The sequence below is a fragment of the Mus musculus genome, chromosome 4, assembly GCF_000001635.26.
Source record: "Mus musculus strain C57BL/6J chromosome 4, GRCm38.p6 C57BL/6J".
NCBI classification, from domain to species: domain Eukaryota; kingdom Metazoa; phylum Chordata; class Mammalia; order Rodentia; family Muridae; genus Mus; species Mus musculus.
In genome coordinates, this window is record NC_000070.6 from 116,097,415 (window position 1) to 116,119,542 (window position 22,128).

General features: G+C 44.0%; 1 protein-coding gene across 10 annotated transcripts in view; it reads right to left on the reverse strand.

Moving 5' to 3' along the window:
* Positions 1-22,128, reverse strand: part of Rad54l (RAD54 like (S. cerevisiae)) — a 29,440-nt gene that overhangs the window by 3,154 nt on the left and 4,158 nt on the right. For 5 of the 10 annotated variants that reach the window (XM_006502878.4, XM_006502877.4, NM_001122959.1 and 2 more), the window contains 15 exons: positions 21,424-21,543; positions 15,067-15,127; positions 13,777-13,912; positions 13,273-13,342; positions 12,904-13,192; positions 12,555-12,679; positions 8,344-8,494; positions 4,415-4,541; positions 3,125-3,199; positions 2,854-2,984; positions 2,223-2,333; positions 1,924-2,047; positions 1,526-1,604; positions 1,071-1,250; positions 44-207 (listed from right to left, as the gene is read on the reverse strand). In XM_006502878.4, coding sequence (XP_006502941.1) covers positions 44-207; positions 1,071-1,250; positions 1,526-1,604; positions 1,924-2,047; positions 2,223-2,333; positions 2,854-2,984; positions 3,125-3,199; positions 4,415-4,541; positions 8,344-8,494; positions 12,555-12,679; positions 12,904-13,192; positions 13,273-13,342; positions 13,777-13,912; positions 15,067-15,127; positions 21,424-21,543 — 1,943 coding nt within the window. Of the gene's footprint in view, positions 1-43; positions 208-1,070; positions 1,251-1,525; positions 1,605-1,923; positions 2,120-2,222; positions 2,334-2,853; positions 2,985-3,124; positions 3,200-4,414; positions 4,542-8,343; positions 8,495-12,554; positions 12,680-12,903; positions 13,193-13,272; positions 13,343-13,776; positions 13,913-15,066; positions 15,128-21,423; positions 21,544-22,128 lie in introns of those variants that run through there. The other 5 variants (XM_030253365.1, XM_030253364.1, XM_006502879.4 and 2 more) reach the window with 3 other exon arrangements.

Here is a 22,128-nt window from a genome sequence, read left to right on the forward strand (position 1 = left end):
CTGGTCAGGTAGCAAAGAGATAATGACAAGGAACTCCACATACCTGTCATGTGTGTCACTGAGGCTTGCTTCATCCAGAGTAAACAGCTCTTTAAGCTCACCAAGAGAAAAGTGGCGCTCCACATCCTGCTCCTCGTCCACCACACAGCTGCTCAGAGCCTTCTTGTGGCTCTGCCGCTGAAAGATCTTCTCCTCAATTGTTCCTGCCTAGAAATGGGATGAAATGTAGAACTCAACCATTCCTGTAGATGCTGAGGGAGCAGGAAAACCTAGGGGCTGCAAACATCTTGAGAAAGAGCAATTATCTGCCTTAGCAGAGATCCATTTTCCTAGTTTTGGAGCCAAGAATTGTGCTGCTTTGTCTGTCCCGACCATTTTCAGCATCAGTGGAGAGTGTCAGCCTGGCTAAATGGGTTGAGTGTAAACAGGTTATCTGTATCAAAGTGCCCTCCACACCAAGCCCAACTCTCATTCAGTATCATCCGACAATTTTATGTCAGGTCATATACTAGTAATAGGATACAAGAAAGAATGAAGTATGATCGCTATCACAGAGGTCACAGAGCACTTCATTCAATATGCAGACTAACTATATAAATAGATTTGTACCATTGCAAAAACCTGTTAAGTAATACTCAGGGTCTCATGAAAGGAATGATCGAAGAGTTGAGGAGTTCAGAAAGCACTGAAAACAGATTCTCTCTGAGCTGACTCCAGAAAAAAAGGTGGACTAGAAGCCAAGAGCAACAAAGAGGGTCAGTTCTTCAGAAGGCTGAGGCAGGAAGAGTTCTTGGACAAGGTGGAAGATTCTAGAAACATTAAGGTTTTAAAGTAAACATGTAAGTATAAGAAAGCTAGAAAGGATGAAAGAGTAAGATGATCTCTACTAAAGCCTTGAAAACCAGCTGGAGAGATGGCTCAGCGGTTGAGAGCACTGACTGCTCTTCCAGAGACCCCGAGTTCAATGCCCAGCAACCACATGATGGCACACAACCATCTGTAATGGGATCTTATGCCCTCTTCTGGTGTGTGTCTGAATACAGCTACAGTGTACTCATACACATACTTACAGATAGCAGTCGGTAGATATAGCAGATCTTCTTTTGACCATCACGCCAGACTCGGGCCATAGCTTGTTCATCATTGGCTGGATTCCAGTCAGGATCAAACATGACCAGTCGGTTAGCACCAATGAGGTTAAGACCACAGCCCCCGGCTTTGCTGCTCAGCATGAAAACAAAATCAGGGCTCTGGGAAGAAAAGAAACAAGAAAGGAGAGCATAGGATGCACACACTTGGAAACTAAACTGGGATCCTTCTTAGCTCCACCAACACTTTTCTATACTCACACTGAGGACCACAGGTTGGTCTGCCTATCATTCAATTTCCCAACCCACAAAGTCAGTTCCTAAGCCAGATTCATCTTATCACACCCACCAGAACACAAAACAAAAATAAAGCAATGAAACACAACCACCACACAGCTGCTCTGTCAACACATCCTTCCTGCGCTTGCTGTACTTACCGATGGGCTATTGAAGCGCTCCACAACCTTGGCTCGCTTCTTAATGGACATCGTGCCATCCAGGCGAACATACAAGTACCTTGAGGGAGATCCAAATATCAAGACCCAAGAAGCATAAATTAATTGGAACTATGGCTACCAAGAAGACTAGATTAACCATGCTTGAGGCTGCTCACGCATAGTCCAAGGCTTCCCTAAGAGAAGGACAGAGAAGGGCAGGAATTCTGATCTGTGTAAAGACAGAGCTATTGCCATCACAGTCATGAGGTAAGAGAAAGTCCTCATATAGCCACACCTTGATAAACATCCAATAATCAGAAAAATCTAATCATTTTCCTAGAGTGTCAGTGAGGAAGACACATCCCTTTGCTAGCCAGCCTGGTTAGGTTCTTCCCTACCTTCGAACCCGGCACAGCTTTTCAAAGAGATCCAATGTCTGAGTATAATTAGACACCAGCACGACTTTGTCACTGCTACGGCTTCGAGTCACGGCCAGAATGTAATCAAGGACCAGCATCTTACCTGGGAAAAGTGGCTATTATCAGTCCTCACAATTGGTCATCCCAGTGGCCTGCGGTGGTTATACTTGATACCCTGCTTTCAGACAGGATAGCTTCAGCACAGAGGTAATTTCCTAGCCTTATCCTATATTCCCTCCTCCAAGGAGACTGACCATCTGCTAATTGGGTGGGCTCACCTGACAACTGTGGCTCTACAGCTTTAGAGTTATAACCAGGTGGGAAGATACCCAAAGTGCCCTCAAAGCCATCCTCCTCTGCCACACACTTGTCATAGATTAGAGCTGGATCTGAAAACCAAAAAAAGAAAAAAAAAAAAAAACAAACCACCAATCAACCAAACAAATCCATAGGAAAATGCTAGCACCTTTGATTGTCTGAAGCTTGTACTTCAGTGCTCACCCTCTGGCTATCTGGCGCTGACATAGGTCTCACAACTAGACTCACCTGGGGTACACCCTCCCAAGTTCCCACAGGGTGTAGCCAGTATCATCTGGAAGCCTCACCATCACTCACTACAATGTTCTCCCAACAACAAAAGGAACCATCTGTTACTTTTCTTTCTGCCTCTTGTTCAAGAGGATGGGTGCAGACAAGCACTCACATACACAGTCCAACACATCTCAAGCACTAAGGATGGGCTGGGCAGAAGACTATAAAATTGCCAAAGTAAAGGTGTCATTCAGAAGAGTCCACATGTGGCCTCCATGGGGTCTCTAGAGAAGTTCTGGTGAAGGTCAGCAGCCTATTCACAAGAACTTCCGCTCCCTGCTCACTCACACAGAAGATACCGGGTATGGGTGCACTCACGATTACACAGCTTCTTTAGAGAGGTGATAGAAGACAGGGAAGACACACTCATCTTGCCCTCACGCAATTCTTCTTCAGGCTTAGCCTGTCTCAGAAATCTCTTGTATAGCTCAGTTTGAAGGGGTGTCAGCCTGAAAATAAAAGGGCAGGTGTAGCTCAATAGAAAAGACTGGAGCACACACACAGCTACCCTGAGAACACTGAAATTCAGCCACACTTCAGAAGCTAAGCTTTAACCCACTCACTGTCCGCCTTTCAAGCAAGTTCATACCTACAACAAACCACCTGCTCAATCTTCACGGGCAGATACTTAGAGAGGATATCAGATGTTCTCCGTATCAGGCACCTAGGGGAAATGGGAAAAGGCACAAGGGAGGTGAAACTGATGCAGCAGAATAAGAACTAAAGGACAAAAGACTCACTCTACTTATAGTAAATATTTATTTATGGGCATGAGTCCTCTTTTTTTTTCCAAGACAGGGTTTCTCTGTATAGCCCTGGCTGTCCTGAAACTCACTTTGTAGACCAGGCTGGCCTCAAACTCAGAAATCCGCCTGCCTCCCGAGTGCTGGGATTAAGGGATTAAAGGCGTGCGACACCACGCCCGGCTGTGAGTATTCTTTTTGCATGTATGTCTACACACTGTGTTCATGCCTGGTGCCCTCAGATAGAGGAAGAGGGTGCCAGCTCTCCTGGAACTGGTGTTACAGATGCTACCACATAGGTGTTGGAAATCGTCTGCAAGAACAACTCGTGTACTTAACCTTAACCACTAAGCCAACTCAACTCTCCAGTGCCTAAGCTATAGGTCTTTATTGGGAGGCGTCCATCTGTATTTGCACAGGCACCAGCTGTTACGTAACTCCAGCCAGTAAGTCCTTATCTGTCTAGACCAGAAAGAATAAAGAGGCATCTTCTGCACGTGCCTGGAATCCCATCATCTGGGAGGTAGCCTCGGATGCATGAGATACAATCTCAAAAACAGAGACGAGGAGGAGGGACAGCAGCCTCATAGGACACAATAACCCTGCTATCTAAAATTGGTAGCCATGAAGTTGGGAGGGCAGAACACTGATAATGAAATTTATCAACAGTTCATACCAATAACAGGAGTCCAGGATATACCTGCTCTTGAATCATTTGAAACCCACTGGAACAAAAATAAGCACTCTTGGCCTGGGAGCCACACTAAAATTCTTCAGCTCTTTAACCCACCACACAACTCATCTACACATAGAAAGCCTAATGCTTTAGGCAAAAAGCAACTGTCGAGAAGGTTCTGAAGCCCGAACAAGGATGCGTCTTGTTCAGGAAGGCTAACTGAACCACAGAAGAGCTTCTTCAGGGGGTTGATAGAACAAAACCAGACCACAGGGCTACTCAAAGGAGACTTATCCTGTACGACCATGCTATTTATACAGAGACAATTCGTGGTACAGATCCCATTCCTACCCTCAAACACCAGACCTGAAAGGCTCCAGACAGACCAAGCCCACAGATCTAGCAGTTAGTTCTCAGACGGCCTGGAAGGCAATTGGCTGAGCAGAGGCGAGCCTCTCACCTGTTCACAATACCGATGAGCTCCCGCAGACGCTCCTCCCCACGCTGCCTGTCTGCCTCACTGGCAGCTGCATCTCGACTCTTCAAAATTGGCAACTCAAAATGCTTCTTGAATTCATGGGCAGTTCCTAAACAGAGGAGAGAACTGAATATGAAAGCATGTAAAGGTAGAGTGATTTTCTCACTGCTAATGACAGGCCACCTTGTGACCAGTCACCCTCCCTGCTGAGAACAACGCTAAACAAAATGCAGGCAAGTTTGATTCTATGAATCAAGCTCTAAGCAGGGAAGACTTGAGTAGTTAAATATAATTAGATGGTAATGCCCCAATAAAAAAACTTAGTTACTGTAAATGAACTAAAATTCCAACTATAAGACACAAGCTGGGGATATGGCTCAGTGAGTAAAAGTACTAACATCACAAGCCACACAATCCAAACTCCATCTCCTGAACCCATGAAAACAGCTAGATGTAATGGCACACATCTGTAGCTCCAGCACTGCTATGGGGAGCCGGGAGAATCGCCTAAAAGCTTGAGAACACAGGAGCACCAGGAACAAGAAAGTCCCTGCCTTAACAAGAATCAATCCCTAAAAGTTGTCCTTTGACCCACAGATGTGTGAGATAGTAGCATACATTCATTATACACATTCTCTCATACACACATACAATAAATTTAAAAAACAGCCAGGCAGTGGTGACACACCTCTTTAATCCCAACACTCAGGAGGCAGAGCAGGAAGATCTCTGTGAGATAAAAGCCAGCCCGGTCTACAGAGTGAGTTCCAGGATGGCCAGGGATATACAGAGAAACAATGTCTTAAAAAAACAAAAAAAGAGCCAAAGAGGTTGGGTATGGTGGTACTCAGTTAATCCCAGCAGAGGCAGATGGATCTCTGTTTAGTTCAAAGCTATCCTGGTCAACATAAGGGAATCGTGGCCAACCAGGGCTACATAGTGAGACCATGTAATGTCATGTCATAAAATAAGATAAGATAAAATATGCTTGCAGTATGGGGTACAAAGAGATCACTCAGTAGCCACTCTTCCAGAGGACCCCAGGATCGATTCTTAGCATTCACAGGATAGCTAGCTCATAACTATCTGTAACTCTAACCCCAAGAGATCTTATGCCCTCTTCTGGCTCTGTGGGTAACAGACACACACACACACACACACACACACACACACACACACACACACACGGTACATAGCCATACATGCAGGCAAAGCGCATATAAATATAAAGTAAACATAGTTTTTTTTGTTTTTTTTTTTTAAGATTCTGGCCATGTTATATATACGTCAGTCTAGAAATCAGTAAAGCAAGACCCTGTCTCTAAGAAACAGAAGATTATCTGGCAAGATAGTTCAGTGGCGCTTGCTGCCCAGCCTGATAAATCTCAGTTTGATCCATAGAACCCATCTGATGAATGAAGAGAACTGACTTCCTGTAAGCTGCTGTCTGGCATCCTGCACAGTAAGTTTAAACTGGAAAACAAAAAAAAAGTTTAGAGCCAGGAGCAGTGGAACATTTGGGAGGCAGAGGCAGTCCGATCTCTCTGAGTTCAAGGCCAGCCTGGTCTACAGAAATAGTTCCAGGACCGACAGGGCTGCTACACACAGAAAACATGTCTCGAAAAAACAAAACAAAACAAAAAAATTTTAAAACTTTTTTAGCTCACCCTGAGCTGCATAGCAAGACCCAGTAAGCAGAGTTTGTCATTTTTGAGACAGGACATTGTTATGTTGGCTTTGAACAAGTCACCTGCCTTAGCACGTATAGTAACGGAGCTTAAGCTTAAGTCTCTAGCTTACTGTGTGTGAAACATAAATTCTGAAGAACAATTGTAACTGTCCAAATATGACTTTAAAGAAAAAAGAAGCCAGGCAGTAGTGGCGCACACCTTTAATCCCAGCACTTGGAGGCAGAGGCAGGTGGATTTCTGAGTTCAAGGCCAGCCTGGTCTACAAAGTGAGTTCCAGGACATCCAGGGCTACACAGAGAAACCCTGTCTCAAAAAACCAAAACCAAAAACAAAAAAAACAAAAAAACAAAATAAAACCTTTTGTCTGCCATTTTGTTGGAATAAAATACTTAAGAAATACAGGAAGGGCTTGTGAGACGCTCAGTGCTTAACAGCACCTGTCCTTGCAGACTCAGTCCCCAGCACCCACACAGTTGCTCCAGTTCCACAGACTCTGACGCTGCCTTAGGACCTCCACAGGCACTGAACACAAGTAGTACACATACAAAGACAAACCACTCAGACACATGCTTTCATCTCAGCGCTCGGTAGGCAGAAACAAGCAGACCTCTGGGAGTTCAATGCTAGTCCTGAGTGACAGGACAGCCAGGCCTACACACAGAAACCATGTCTCAAAGCAAAACAAAACAAAACAAAACAAAAAAACAAAAATCAGATGAAAAACAAAAAATAAAAAGGTAGAAAGAAAAGATAAAGTCCTGAACCTCTCAAAGTGGAAGATTAATTAGAACTTAGAATATACTCCTACTACCTATTGCTGATATACTTTGTACAAGTTCCCCTCAGCTCAGTCTCCACGTACTATGATTACAGGTGTAACATAAAGTCTCCATGCCTGGCCTTTTTCTTTTCTTTCTCATTTTATTTGCTTATTTGTTTATGGGTGAGGGTACCCTATGTATTACAGACACGTGCCAACATACTTGACCTTAAGACCAGTCTTCTCCGGCAGGGAGTGATAGCAAACTCTTAATTCCACTCTTAAACATTTTTGGGGGGCTTTCCGAGACAGGGTTTCTCTGTATAGTCTTAGCTGTCCTGGAACTCAGTCTGTAGACCAGGCTGGCCTCAAACTCAGAAATCCACCTGCCTCTGCCTACCAAGTGCTGGGAATTAAAGGTGTATGCTACCACTGCCTGGCTCTTAATCCCACTCTTAATGCCATTTAGGAGGCAGAGGCAGTTGAACCTCTAAGTTTGAGACCAACCTGGTCTACAGAGCGAGGTCCAAGAGAGCCAGGACAAAGACACAGAGAAAGCCTGTCCCAAAAAAGAAAGGAAAGAAAAGAAGACAAAGACCAATTGGGAAAGATATTTGACCTCCAGCTCTGGAAAGCACACATGAACACACAAACGTGATTACAACTGACTAAAACTCCAGCTCCAGGGGATCTAACTCGCTTCTGGACTCTGTGGGCAATTACAAGATGCACACAAACCCACACAGATACACACAGATATACATAATTAAAAGTGATAAGTGTAAAGGGCGAGAGATACCTCAGTAGTTAAAAGAGCATCTGCTCCTCGTGCAGCAGACCCTGAGTCAGTTCACAGGACCTACACAGTGACTAACAACCACCTGTCCACCTCTAATGCTAGGAGATCTGAGGCCAAGGGCAACAGGCACACACATGGTGGTGTACATACATACATGTGGGCAAAACAATCACACAGATACAAATTTTTAAAAATACATTTAAAAAATCCTTTAAAACATAATTTAAAAATTTAAAAAACTAAAGCAGAGAGCAATCAAAGAGACCTACACACAGGTGCCCACACTAACATATATCACACATAATCTAACGATCCCTACATAGCTAACACTGCCTCTGCACTCTGCACAAGACAGATGGCACAAGCGGGTCCTCCTGAGTTGCTCCAGTTACAGCCATCCAACAGCTTTGCCTCCCAACCCACTTTTTCTTTTTTGAGAAAAAAATCTACTGTAGTCCAGATAGACTTCCAACCCCCTCTGTAGCCGAGAATGGTCCTGAACGCCTGGTCCGCTTGCCACCATCTCCAGGTTCTGAGATCCAAGCTATGGCTTGGCTACCCTGGACAAGAGTGTCTGGTGATCCAAACCAATGTGATAATGTCTCCTTAATCTTCTTAGCTGAAGTTACACTCTAAGGACAAAGCAGGCAGAATTGCTTACCCAAAATGCCAGAATTTACAAAGTGCACCAAGCTGAAATACTCCAGCAAATCATTTTGGATGGGGGTCCCGGAGATTAGCACCCGCCGGCTGGTATTCAAGCTGTCCAGAGCCTGGTAAGTCTGATTCTCAGAGTTCTTTAGCCTGTGGCCCTGCAAGACAATTAAGTCTCACTTAGGATGATTTCATATTCTTAAACGATAAAATTAAATGATAACAAAGTCTGCAGATAGAGTCACAAACATCACAGGTCCTAAAGTTGCAGGAACTAGGCATGCCAGCAGAAGGTTCTTCACCTAAGGGGTTGAAGAGAGGCATTTGGCTCACAAGGTGGACTAATGCTACCTCCAAAAGAGCAAAGATTCCCTCTGTTCCCTCCTAATCTTCCATGTCAAACTACTACTCACCCAATCTCTCGCGGACATTGGGGAATCCCACTCTTCCCCACCAGTCCAACTAACCCAGAGTTTTCAGAGCAAGGCATCTCAATGTCTTGTTTGAGCCATGGATGCTAGGAGAACTCAGCTGCACTCTACCTTTAGGCAGAGTTCATATAGCTAATATATATTGTAAGATATTAGTATATACAATACATTATATAACTATTATGTATAACATACAATTATATGTTATATAACGATAATTTACTACATAATTATGTTATGTTAATATATAATTAATATATTATACATAACTACATAATATGTTGTATGATATATATTTTATGTTATCTAATATTTAATATATTAAACATAGTAAATATTATAATACTATATATGTGTGAATTTGTGTATACACACAAAGATCTTCCATTCACAGTCCTACAGCTTTTCCCTAACCTGTCCTCCCTGCAGCCATCTCTATAACTTCTCTTAAAAGCATTTATTTTCAGGAAGATAGAAAAGGCCTTTCTTAGCCAGGCAGTGGTGGCACATGCCTTTAATCCCAGCACTTGGGAGGCAGAGGCAGGCAGATTTCTGAGTTCGAAGCCAACCTGGTCTACAGAGTTCCAGGATAGCCAGGGCTACACAGAGAAACCCTGTCTCAAAAACAAACAATCAAACAAACAAAAGGCCTTTCTTTTCTCAGAACCATGTGACCAAGAGCAACCCAATGGTCTCTGTAAATGCAGCTTCCTCTCAGTCCCATGATGGAAAAGCCTCGAGCTCGCACACTCACTCACTCACTCACTCACTCACTCACTCACTCACTTACGAAACAACCTCAACTGCCAATGAAAGAATAAGCGAGCAAATCGGTTGTTCTATTCAGTCTACCTTTCATGGTGGTATTAAACGACTTTTCCCCGACTCCCTCACAATCCATACAACAAATAGAAATTATACTGTTTAGAAATGAAAAAATTCAACTTCAGTTTATAGGTACACCCCCCCCCATCATACTATGGAAGTTAACAGAGCTCTAACTGAAACCCAGGTCTGTTACCTCCAAGTCTGTGCACTGTGTCTTGTCTCTCATCCACTGTTATTTACAAAGCCTCAACTAGACATGAACTTCTTTTTAAAAGATTTATTTATTTTATGTATATGAGAACACTGTAACTGTCTTCAGACACACCAGAAGAGGGCATCTGATCCCATTATAGATGGTTGGGAGCCACCATGTGGTAGCTGGGGACTGAACTCAGTGCTTTTTTTTGGGGGGGGGGGGTCGAGACAGGGTTTCTCTGTGTAGTCCTGGCTGTCCTGGAACTCACTTTGTAGACCAGGCTGGCCTCGAACTCAGAAATCCGCCTGCCTCTGCGTCCCGAGTGCTGGGATTAAAATATTAAAGGCGTGCACCACCACGCCTGGCTTGAACTCAGTGCTCATAACCACTGAGCCATCTCTCCAGCCTCCAACATGAACTTCTAAAAGCAGATCCACATAATTTTACAATACTTTCACTTCACAGAATACAGTGATGCACAAAATACTACTCAGTGACGTAAAATAAATTAAGGTTCTTCTAAGAAAGAATTAAATGTAAAATTTTAACTTTTAATGGTCATTAACAATTCAGCTTCCTGAAAAAATGGCATCATAGAATGCCAAGGGCGGGGCTGGAGAGATGGCTCAGCGGTTAAGAGCACCGACTGCTCTTCCAGAGGTCCTGAGTTCAAATTCCAGCAACCACATGGTGGCTCACAACCATCTGTAATGAGATCTGATGCCCTCTTCTGGTGTGTCTGAAGACAGCTACAGTATACTTATATATAATAATAAATAAATCTTAAAAAAAAAAAAAAAAAAAAAGAGGGCTGGTGAGATGGCTCAGTGGGTAAGGGCACCCGACTGCTCTTCCAAAGGTCCGAAGTTCAAATCCCAGCAACCACAAGGTGGCTCACAACCACCCGTAATGAGATTTGATGCCCTCTTCTGGTGTATCTGAAGACAACTACAGTGTACTTACATATAATAAATAAATAAATCTTTAAAAAAAAAAAAAAAAGAATGCCAAGGGCTTGGCCCATAACAGGGACTTAAATGAAATCTAATGAATGAACCTTAGTCTATGAGCCTCTGTGGCTGGGATAGACAACTCTAGCTCCTACTGGACCAGTCACTGAGGCTCCAGATAGGTATTATCATTACTATCAGATTAAAAAGAAAAAGAAAAAAAAAAAACAGCTTCTGAGCTATGAGCTAGGTCTGGTGACCCAGGCCCATAAGCCCAGCAAGAACACTGCTCCAAGTGTGAGTCCAGCCTGGACTAGAAGAAGGTCCTATCTATGGCAAACTAAAGAAACCTAGAGGCTCCCAGGAAACAAGAGCTTCAGTCTGCTTTCTCTGATACCATCCTTTGACCTTGATCTGGATCCTATCGGTCACCCTATATGGTGATAAAACAGCTTACTTTTGGAGACCATGTTTGCTAGTTATGAGCTATTTCCCAGTTGGCCTTTTATCTTTATGAAACGTCTGTTATTGATTTTCCAGTAAGTTTCCTGATACCCTGATAGGCAATCCCTCCTAATACAAGTATATAGCAGCAGGATCTAAGGTAGGATATATGTGAGTGTTGTGTGTGACTGAGCACACAACAGTCACAATGAGTGAGCACTCTGCTTCTGAACCATCTCTCAAGCCCCTGACATGAACTCTTTTTTTAAAAAATATTTATTTATTTTATGTATATGGGTACACAGTAGCTGTACAGATGGTTGTGAGCCTTCATGTGGTTATTGGGAATTTAATTTTTTTTTAGGACTTCTGCTTATTCCAGTCAGTTATGTATTTATTATTGTACATAAGTACACTGTAGCTGTCTTCAGATACGCCAGAAGAGGGCATCAGATCTCATTATGGGGGGGGTAGTGAGCCACCATGTGATTGCTGGGATTTGAACTCAGGACCTTCGGAAGAGCAGTCAGTGCTCTTACCGGCTGAGTCATCTCACCAGCCCTGACATGAACTCTTGATCTTCCTCCTCAACCTCTTAAGTTTCTAGACCTCTAGGCTTGTGCCATACTATGTAAAACATTAGACTTTCATTTCTGTGCTTCTTATCATCCAAGCATTCTTAACCTAGAATAAAGACCAGCTTTACCAAGGCTTAGGAGACACCAGGCCACTGCGATAAGAGTTTCCCCAATTAATTTACTAAATCCTCACAGATTATTGTATAATCCTGAGGCAGGTATGATCACTATTTTCCTGGTGCAGAAAAAGCATCTCACATGGTTAAACGACTTGAGAATAAGGTCACACTACTGTTAAGTGACAGAGCCAGGATCTGAATAAAGGTCTCCAACAATTCTAAAACCTATTCCCTTAGACACTGTGCCATCTCTCACTGCACATCTTAATCCCTCCCAACCTTCCCAAACTCCTTCTTTGGTTTAATATTACTATTTAGAGGGAGAAAAATACCAACTGGCCCACAGTACCTAAACTCTCCTCAGCTTTGTTTGTTTGAGATAGGGTCTCATTATGTAGCCTTGGCTGGCCTAGAACTCATTACAGTAAACCAAGCCACAAACTCAGAGATCCATCTGTCTCTGCTTCCGGAGTGCTGGCATTAAGAGGGACGCACTGTTTCATCCCTCTTTTGGCAAGCTGGTGTCATAGACTCTCCACTCACTTGTGCCCTCCAGTGTGGCACTCCCGGTTCTCAGCACTCCCCAATAACTGGGGGAGTACTGGGGCAGGAATAATTAGTGAAGACTGACATCCTGAATGTCTCCCACCCAGACTAGCAAGTGTTAAGTACCTCGTCACATATGACCAGTCCAACATTTCCTTTTTTAAGAACTCCAACATGCAGGCGGAAAGTCTCATAGGAAATGATGAGGATGGGGGAAGGCACTCTAGCTCCACGCTGGTTCATGAATCCTTCTACAACAGAAAGGTTGCAGAGAACACATGAGAAGATCTTAAAGAAAAACAGATTGATGGCTGTTTAACACAGCCTAGAAAGATCTGTGTGTCGGTATTTCAGCTGTTTTCCAATGGCAATTTCCCCACTTGTCCCTACACCACCATCAATGCTGCCCACAAGTGGACACACAAGTAAAAAGCCTGGGCGGAAGAGTACAGCAATGTTTGTTAAGGCTCCATACCCAGTTTTCGGTCTATCTCGTCCTTCGAGCCTCCATCGATGGCCAGAGGTTGAATCCTCCCTCCAAGCCATTTCTCAACCTCATTGTACCAGTTCTTCACCAGGCTAGAAGGTGACACCACCACTGCCTTCTCGATTTCTGGCTTGCATTCTGGGCTCTGGCGTAAAAGTGTCCACATCAATGTGATGCACTGCAGTGTCTTCCCCAGGCCCATCTCATCAGCCATGATGCAGCCATGGCTTCCAGGAATTCGACGACTGGTGACACACTCCCATAGGAACTTCACTCCCTGATGAGTAACACCATTTAGTCCATGTTGGCGCCTACTTAGCCCCCAGCCCCCACACCCTCCCTCTGACTCTCATTTACCTCTCTCTGATGAGGCCGCAATACCTTACTGAGAATAGGATCAACAACCACGTGAACAGGGAGTTTTTCCCTGAGAAATACAGCAGATAAAACAAAACAAAACCATGATGATCAGACTCAGACAAGGTCAAGCCTCAGTAAGTGGTCCCCTCTACTGACCCAGAGGCCCCAGATAGCACCTCTCCATCAGGTGATAAGCCACAGTGAGGTCCTGCTCCAGGAGTCAAAGTTCAGAACCGGTGAGACTCCTGTCCTTACCTCATCACCTGCCCCTCCCAACAAGCACAGCAGAAGGTAGTGAGGAACCCCATAACCTGAACACAACCACACACTCTCCCACAGACAATCTCCTTCCAAACACTTGCTCTCGGTGTCCCGCGGTTACCAGGACAGCTCAGAGAATCCATGTCAATCCCAAAGAGGGAAAAAAAATCACGCCATCCTCCTAGGCTGTTATCTAGTTACAGCAGGCCAGAACTACTCAAAAAATACCAATGTGCATACTTGTCAAGCTTCAGTTGGTCATGGGCGCTGAGTGGGGGAGGCTCATAGAGAACCAAGGCACCTTCTTCCAGAGGGTCATGAAGGGCACGACGAACTCCAGCCCTTTTCAGGCCCAATGCACGAGAGCCCAGGGGACCTAGAAATCAGCAACCAACCTGTAAGCCAACCTTCTATATTTATTTATTCAGCCACTCTAGCAGGCCCAACGTGACCCATCCCTCATGTAACTTTTCAGGATCCCCCAACCTCTTTCGCAGAACTTCTTCAAACCATTTACACATCTTTATCTCACCACTATCTCTTCAACCCTCAAGCTTTTCCTATTTTATTTCTCCCATTCAACTACAAACTTGTGGAAGGCTCTTTATATATGAGAACTTGAAAGCTGGCCACTACCCTCACCAGTCCCAGTCCCAATGCAAAGTCCTAAACAAGACAAAGGAAAATTGTGGGAATGAGACCTCCCACAGTGACTCGTATAAAGGAACTAACAATGAACATGCTGGACTGAATGACCATTAGCCACCCGGCCCACCAAAAGCTATCTGAGCAATGAAATGCCCCACTAAGAAAATGAAGAGCAATTAGTCTTGGCAGTCCTTGCCAAATGCAGTATAGCCTTCATAGCCTCAGGAGGACCACATCAAACATATTCACCAATAGACTGACACCTTTAATTCCTAGACTAGCATATATATACATAAGATATATATAAATCTTCAATCTATTCAGGCACAAATTACTCAAACAAACAAACAAACAAACCCTGAAATGATGTGCCAGGCACAGTGGCACATGCTTGTAATTAATTACTTAGAATCTTGAGGCAGGAGAATTGCTGTGACTGAGGCCACTCTGGGTTACATAACAAAAGCCTGCATTAAATAAATGGATGCTGGGGATGTCTCAGCAATTAAGAGCATGCACTGTTCTCCCAAAGAATCTCTGTGATTCCCATGTCAGGCAAGTCACAATCTCATTTAACTCCAGCTTCAGGGATCCAAAGCCTCGGACCTTGGGTGGAGACACACACACACACACACACACACACACACACACACACACACACACACAGATACACACAAGGCCACATGACATATACGCACACTGAAGGGGCAGAGGCAAGCAGATCTCTTTAAGTTCAAAGCCAGTCAGCCTAGTCCACAGAACAAGTTCCAGGCCATCTAGGGTTACACATAGAGACCCTTTCTCAACCAAAACATACAATAAACTTGAAAAACAAAACAAATAACTAACCAAATAAGAAAACCCATAAAGTCTCCATTTTACCTTGATAATTTGGGATGGGGACCTTGAAAGGCTTTGACAAAATACTTCGAATAAATGCTTCCTAAAAAGGAAAAACAGAAATTCAAAACTGTTGAAAATGTTATTAACCAACGATCTTACATGTCCCAAGTTTTTTTTTTTTTAATTTTATTAATTTATAAATGTTATGTGTATTGATGTTTTGTCACTACAATACCAGGCTAGCCTTCCAGTCCCAAATTCATCTGTTGCTGTATTATTTCTGCTCTTTTCTTTTTGTTTTGTTTGTTTGTCTGTTTGTTTTTTTTCGAGACAGGGTTTCTCTGTGTAGCCCTGGCTGTCCTGGAACTCATTTTGTAGACCAGGCTGGCCTCGAACTCAGAAATCCGCCTGCCTCTGCCTCCCAAATGCTGGGATTAAAGGCGTGTGCCACCACGCCCGGCTTCTGCTAACTCTTTTCTTTTCATAAATCCATATCAGCTTCCTTGAAAATTAAACAGCCCAAAGATTAGAAGTAATATAAGCAGTAATATCAGTAAAATATTAACAGAGAAACATGACAATGATGGCTGAGAGCTAAGTCTCTATCATCATATCACAATTTGGGAGGCAGGGCCAGGACAGTCTTTCCTATGCTCCCCAGCCAAGCTGATCTCAAACTTTCAATCCTCCTGCCTCAGCTTCCTGAGTAATGAGATTAAGCATGTACTACACATCTAGTTTCCTATCATAATTTAATCCTCACTAAGACCCCTATGAGGTCCACAGGCTCCTGTTATTCCAGGCAGGCAGTGATACAAACCTATAGTCCTAGTCCTTAGGAGACTAGTAAAGGACCTCACTGAGACTGAAGCCGGCCTGGGTAAAACCTTGTCCCAGAAAGAAAGTTAAGCCAGGTGGGGTAGCTCATACCTATTTCCAGAATTTGAGAGGAAGAGGCAAGAGGACTAGGAGCTCAAGATCACCCTTAGCTACACAATGGGTTTTGAGGCCAGCATGGGCTACATGATACATGAGATCCTGTTTCAAAAAGGGAGTTAGGTGGTAAGATGCCTGGAGAAACAGCACAACAGTTAAGAGCAGTTAAGAGTGCTTCCTGCTTTTCTGGGACTCAAGTTCAGTTTGGGAAGGTTTACAACTATCAGTAATTCCAGCTCCAGACCCAACGCCCTCATCTGGCCTCTGATGGCACCCATACACACAGTGCATACATTTATACAGACACACACACACACACGCACGCACGCACGCACGCACGCACGCACGCACATACATACATACACACACACACACATACATACATACACACACATACACACACTGCATACATTTATACACATGCACTGCATACATTTACACACACACACACACACACACGTATAAACAGACAAATAAATGAAGGTACTTGCTACCACAATCAACAAACTAAGTTGGCCCCCAGGATTCACAGTGAGAGAACAAATCCCCACAAACTGTCCTCTGACTTCCACAAGCGCCACAGCACACACACCTGCAGTCACACATATACACGCACACACACAATACACAGCCATGATAAATGGAGAATCTTCCTGATTCCACAGCCTCTACTCGTGATCTCTTACTTAACCTTTTACTTAAGGCCATGTATATCAGCCCAAAGCCAGTGAGTGCTTCCTGCCATGGAAGCACCGTCCGAGACGGGGAACAACATGCTAGAAGGTCATGAACAGAGGTAAGCCCATCATAACAACAAAAGCCAGTTAGGACAAAGGTGCAGAAAGCTCACACACGAGGGCCCTGGAAAGGAAGACTCAGGGTGGGCTGGCCTGAAATCAAATCAACAGAATATGAGGCAGAGCTGAGGGAAGAAGCGGCATGGGGTTCTCGGACAAGAGAATGAATGAAGAATTAATGTCAACTCCCAGTAAAGTTTGACCTTTATCTGTACACATCTGGATTATTCAGGAGAATTACAATAGCTTGTCAACCTTGGCGATACCAGAGGAGAAATCAGAGCAAGCACGCTAAAGGTATGGGTGTCTGTGTGTGCTATGGAGGACAAGGCACTCTGTGCAGACTCTTCTCCAACCATGCGGGTCCATTAGGCTTGCTGCCAGGTACTATACACACTAAAACATCTTGGCAGCCCTGGTTTTATTGCATTTTTGGAGAAAGGGTCTCACTCTGTAGCCCAAGCTGCCCTGAAACTCACAACACTCCTCCTGCTTCCACCTCCCGAGCATTAGCCTTCCAGACATGAACCACCATATTTGGACTGCTAACGGGGCTAGATTACAGGGCAAAGAGAAATGAAAAAACTCCTTTCTGCCAAAATGTAACTGAACAGAGACAAAGGCAAGCCTACCTTGCTGTGAAATGTGTACCTTTATATTCTAACTTAGCTCTTTACAAATACACATTATAAATTTCTAGAGGCTCAATGTTTTCTCACACACCCTCCCCAAAATGTATTTTTGTGGTCTAATGAAAGAATGGGTAAGTGACCATCACTAGATAATGTGACAAAAGAGAAATCTCACTTATTTGCAACTGAAGAAAATTTTTGGATTTTGTAACAGTGACACTAACTACTTTGAGGTTAGCCTAGAGATCCATATATTGTCCAGTTTGGCCTTAAACTCACAATCCTCCTGCATCAGCTTCTAGACTGCTGGGATTTTAGGTATATGCAAACATGCCTGGCTCTGACTAAATTTGGGGTTTTCCTTTTTTGGTTTTTCAAGACAGGGTTTCTCCATGCATCCCTGGCTTTCCCTGGAACTCAGTCCGTAGACCAGGCTGGCCTTGAATTTACAAAGATCCGCCTGCCTCTGCCTCCCGAGTGCTGGGATTAAAGGCGTGCATCACAACCACCTGGACATGATTTCTTAATTAGCATGAATATGAATACTGTAGTTATGAACAGCAATAATAATCATTAATAAAAACAACAGCAAAAAAAAAAGTCTGCGTCACACACCTTTAATTCCAGCACTTGAGAGTCAGAGGCTGGTGGGTTTCTCTGAATTTGAGGCCCCACCTGGTCTACAGAGCAAGTTCTAGGACAGCCAGGGCCACTCAAAGAAACCCTGTCTTGAAAAAGAAAAAAAAGGAAGGAAGGAACAACCAAAGAAGGAAAGAAAAGGAGATGAAAGAAGAAAAGTGCTAGCAAGCTAGGCCTTAGTGAATGCCGTAATATCAGCACTTACAAGGCAGAGTTCAAGGGGATCCAAGGCCGTAATTCAAGGCTTGCCTGGCTACATGAGACAGTACTTTTAGAAAAAAAATGTTAATATTACAGAAACAGTGGGGTGTCTTGAGTGCCATTTCAAAGCCTTTCTCAGCTCTTAGTGAGCTTTGCTTAGGGACAAGCACGCCAGAGAACCTGGCGACCAAGCCACCCTGAGACCTGGCGACCACCAAGCCACCCTGAGACCTGGCGACCACCAAGCCACCCTGAGACCTGGCGACCACCAAGCCACCCTGAGACCTGGCGACCACCAAGCCACCCTGAGACCTGGCGACCACCAAGCCACCCTGAGACCTGGCGACCACCAAGCCACCCTGAGACCTGGCGACCAAGCCACCCTGAGACCTGGCGACCACCAAGCCACCCTGAGACCTGGCGACCACCAAGCCACCCTGAGACAGGAGTTTTCAGCATGTCCTGAAAGCTCAAACAACTGCATTCTCAGACAGAGAGGGTGAGGATTTTTTAAAGATTTATTTATTTTTATATGTATGAGCGTTTTGCCTGAATATATTTAAGTGCACTGTGTGGATGCCTGGTGCCCACGGTGGCCAGAAAAGGATGCTAGATCCCCTTAAGTTGGAGTGATAGATGGGTGAGCTGCCTTATGGGTCTGGGAACCAAACTCAGGTCCTTTTCACTTCTCTTAACTGTTGAGCCATCTATCTCTTCAGCCCCAGGGGTGAGTTTTAGAGGGAAAGTTAACATAGATTCATGGTGGGGAGCCCAAGAAGGATGAGAGAGAGAGGGAGGGGAGAAAAGGAGAGGGAGTGGCAGAGATCCTATAGAGCAGGAGGTTCTCAGGATATAAGGTACCACTGAAGCCCCTAGGCTGGGAGTATCTTAAAGAATTTATGTTAGAAATGAAGGTGAGGCATGAGACGGGATGAATATGTCAATCTAGATGCCTCTTCCAGTTCAGTCACAGAAATCTACAGCCTGTAGGCAGATGTGCAGGGAGGTAACAGCAAACAGAAACAACAATTTCTTTGCCATTTCTGGCCTCCAGAAGGGGGTGGAACTGCTGCTTTGGGGTCCCTTCTGTACCTGACAAGTTTCTATTCCCTGCCATCATTATCGTCCAGAGCAGTACCTCACATCTGTAACTATGATCCAGGCTCTGACAGAGACATCAAAAAGATGCCAACAAGAAACTCCCTTTAGGCAGAAGCAGACAGATTTCTGTGAGTTTGAGGCCAGTCTGGTCTAGGGCTACAAAGACATTTTAAAAAAGTGTGTGTGTGTGTGTGTGTGTGTGTGTGTGTGTGTGTGTGTGTGTGTGTGCGCGCGCGCGCGCACTGCGGATGCTGAAGCAATGGCTCAGAAATTGAGAGCATGGGCTGCACAAGTCTTTAGAACCCCAGCACTCAGGAGGCAGAGGAAGGAGAATCTCTGAATTTGAGAGCATCCAAGACAGCCAGGACTACACAGAGAAACCCTGTCTCAAAACAAACAAACAGTGCCAGGCGTGGTGGCGCACGCCTTTAATCCCAGCACTTGGGAGGCAGAGGCAGGTGGACTTGTGAGTTCGAGGCCAGCCTGGTCTACAAAGTGAGTTCCAGGACAGCCAAGGCGACACAGAGAAACCCTGTCTCAAAAAAAAAAAGAAAAGAAAAGAAAAAAAAACAAAAGAAAGAAAACAAACAAACAACCAAACAACAAAAAGAATACTTGTTGCTCTTGCATAGAACCAGGTTCAAGTCCCAGCACTGCATCGTGGCTCACAACCATCCTTAACTCCATCTCTAGGGGATCTCTTGCACTAGACAGACACGTGGTACATAGACATACATGAAGTAAAACATCCACACACATAAAATAAAATAGTAAATATATATAAGTGTATATAAACTTCACAAATGGCTAAATTCACTTATATTTTCCCATTATCCTTCCAAGCATTTCTCAGAAAGTCTGATGAGAAAACCTTGGTCTGGTCAGCACTTGCCACAAAATTTGGCAACCTAAATTCAATCCCTGAAATCCACGTGGTAAAATGAGAGATATCAACTCTCAGACGTTATCCTCTGACCTCCACATGTAGATGATGCACACACACACACACACACACACACACAAATAAGAACATATGTGCAACAATGAAAGAAAGAAAGAAAAAAAAAAGCCAGTTGTGGTAGAGCACACTTTTAATTCCACCATTCAGGAGGCAGAGGCAGATAAATCTCTTTCAGTAACAGCCAGGGATACTGTGAAACCTTACCCTTAAAAAAAAAAAAAGGAAGGAGGAGGAGGAAAAAGAAGAAGGAAGAGGAAGAAGAAGAGGAAGAGGAAGAAGAGAAGGAGGAAGAGCAAGAAGAGGAGGAGGAGGAAGAAGTTATGCAAGACTCTGATATGGTGATAAATTGACTACTAGAGGAAATAACAAAAGGTTTAGGATTCTAGTACTTTCTTTTTTTTCTTCTTTTCTTTTTTTTTCTTTTCTTTTTCTTTTCTTTTGTCTTTGTTTTGTTTTTTGATCTTTTTTGTCTTTTTTTATTTTTTCTCTTCTTCTTATTTTTTTGTTTCTAGTACTTTCTAAACAATGAAAAACTGAGCCTGTTGGCACACACCTGTAATCTAACATCCAGGAGGTAGAGGAAGGAGGATTAAGAGTTCATGGCCCGAGCTAGACCACTAGCTGTTCTTCCAGAGAACCTGGCTTCAATTCCTAGCACCCACATGTTGGGCAGATCACAAATGACTGTAAGTCCAACTCCAGGGGATTGGCTACTCTTCTGGCATTCTCTCTGTAGGCACCAGGTGTGTGTGTGTGTGTGTGTGTGTGTGTGTGTGTGTGTGTGTGTGTGTGTGTGTAAAAGAAATTTTGGACAGTTCAAGGCCACCCTGGGCCTACATGAAACTATCTCAGAAAGAAAAAAGAAAAAGAAACAAACAAAACAGAAAGCTATATGCAGTACCTGCTCAATGTCATAGCTTCCTCCTTGACTCTCATTTCTTTAGGAAAATGAGCCATATTAGATCTGGTACCCACACAATTATAAATAAGGGAAAACTCAATTCAAGCAGACTTCCCAGATCACACAGAAGCTGTGGAAAAGCTGATCAGATTGCAGCAAAGGAATCCACTGAGGCAAAGAACTGGGCACATACACACAGAGAACAGGCCAGTTGTACTTGTGGCTTACATGTTGACTGCTATCCAGACAAGGTGGCCGGTTGAGTAGCTGAGTCAAGGGCTTCCGAAAAGGAGACAGGAAACACTCCTGGACCTGGGTCTCACTGCTGGACTTGCGTTTCTTAGGAGTCTAGGAGAGAAATGAAAAGCTATATTGCAATACCTAGACAACCCCAGAGACCATTGAGTCATCTATCCAGCCCCCAGGATGGAATTTTTTATTCCAAGCTGGCCTCAAATTCACTGAGTGCTGGGATTAAAGGCGTGTACCACCATGCCCAGCAAATTTCAGTTTTCTGACTTGGTAGATGAGGCTAGTAAACATAATATCTTAGAGTTGCTGTAACAGTCATTTACGATAATAGATGTTAAGAGTTCAGTGTGGGGGCTGGTGAGATGGCTCAGTGGGTAAGAGCACCCGACTGCTCTTCCGAAGGTCCGGAGTTCAAATCCCAGCAACCACATGGTGGCTCACAACCATCCTTAACAAAATCTGACTCCTTCTTCTGGAGTGTCTGAACACAGCTACATTGTACCTATATATAATAAATAAATAAAATCTTAAAAAAAAGAATTCCGTTTCACCGGCTTCACTGACAAGCCAGTGATGACACGTGAAGCTCTTAAAAAAAAAAAAAAAAAAAAAAAAAAAAAAAAGAGTTCAGTGTGGCCGGGCGTGGTGGCATACACCTATAATCCCAGCACTTGGGAGGCA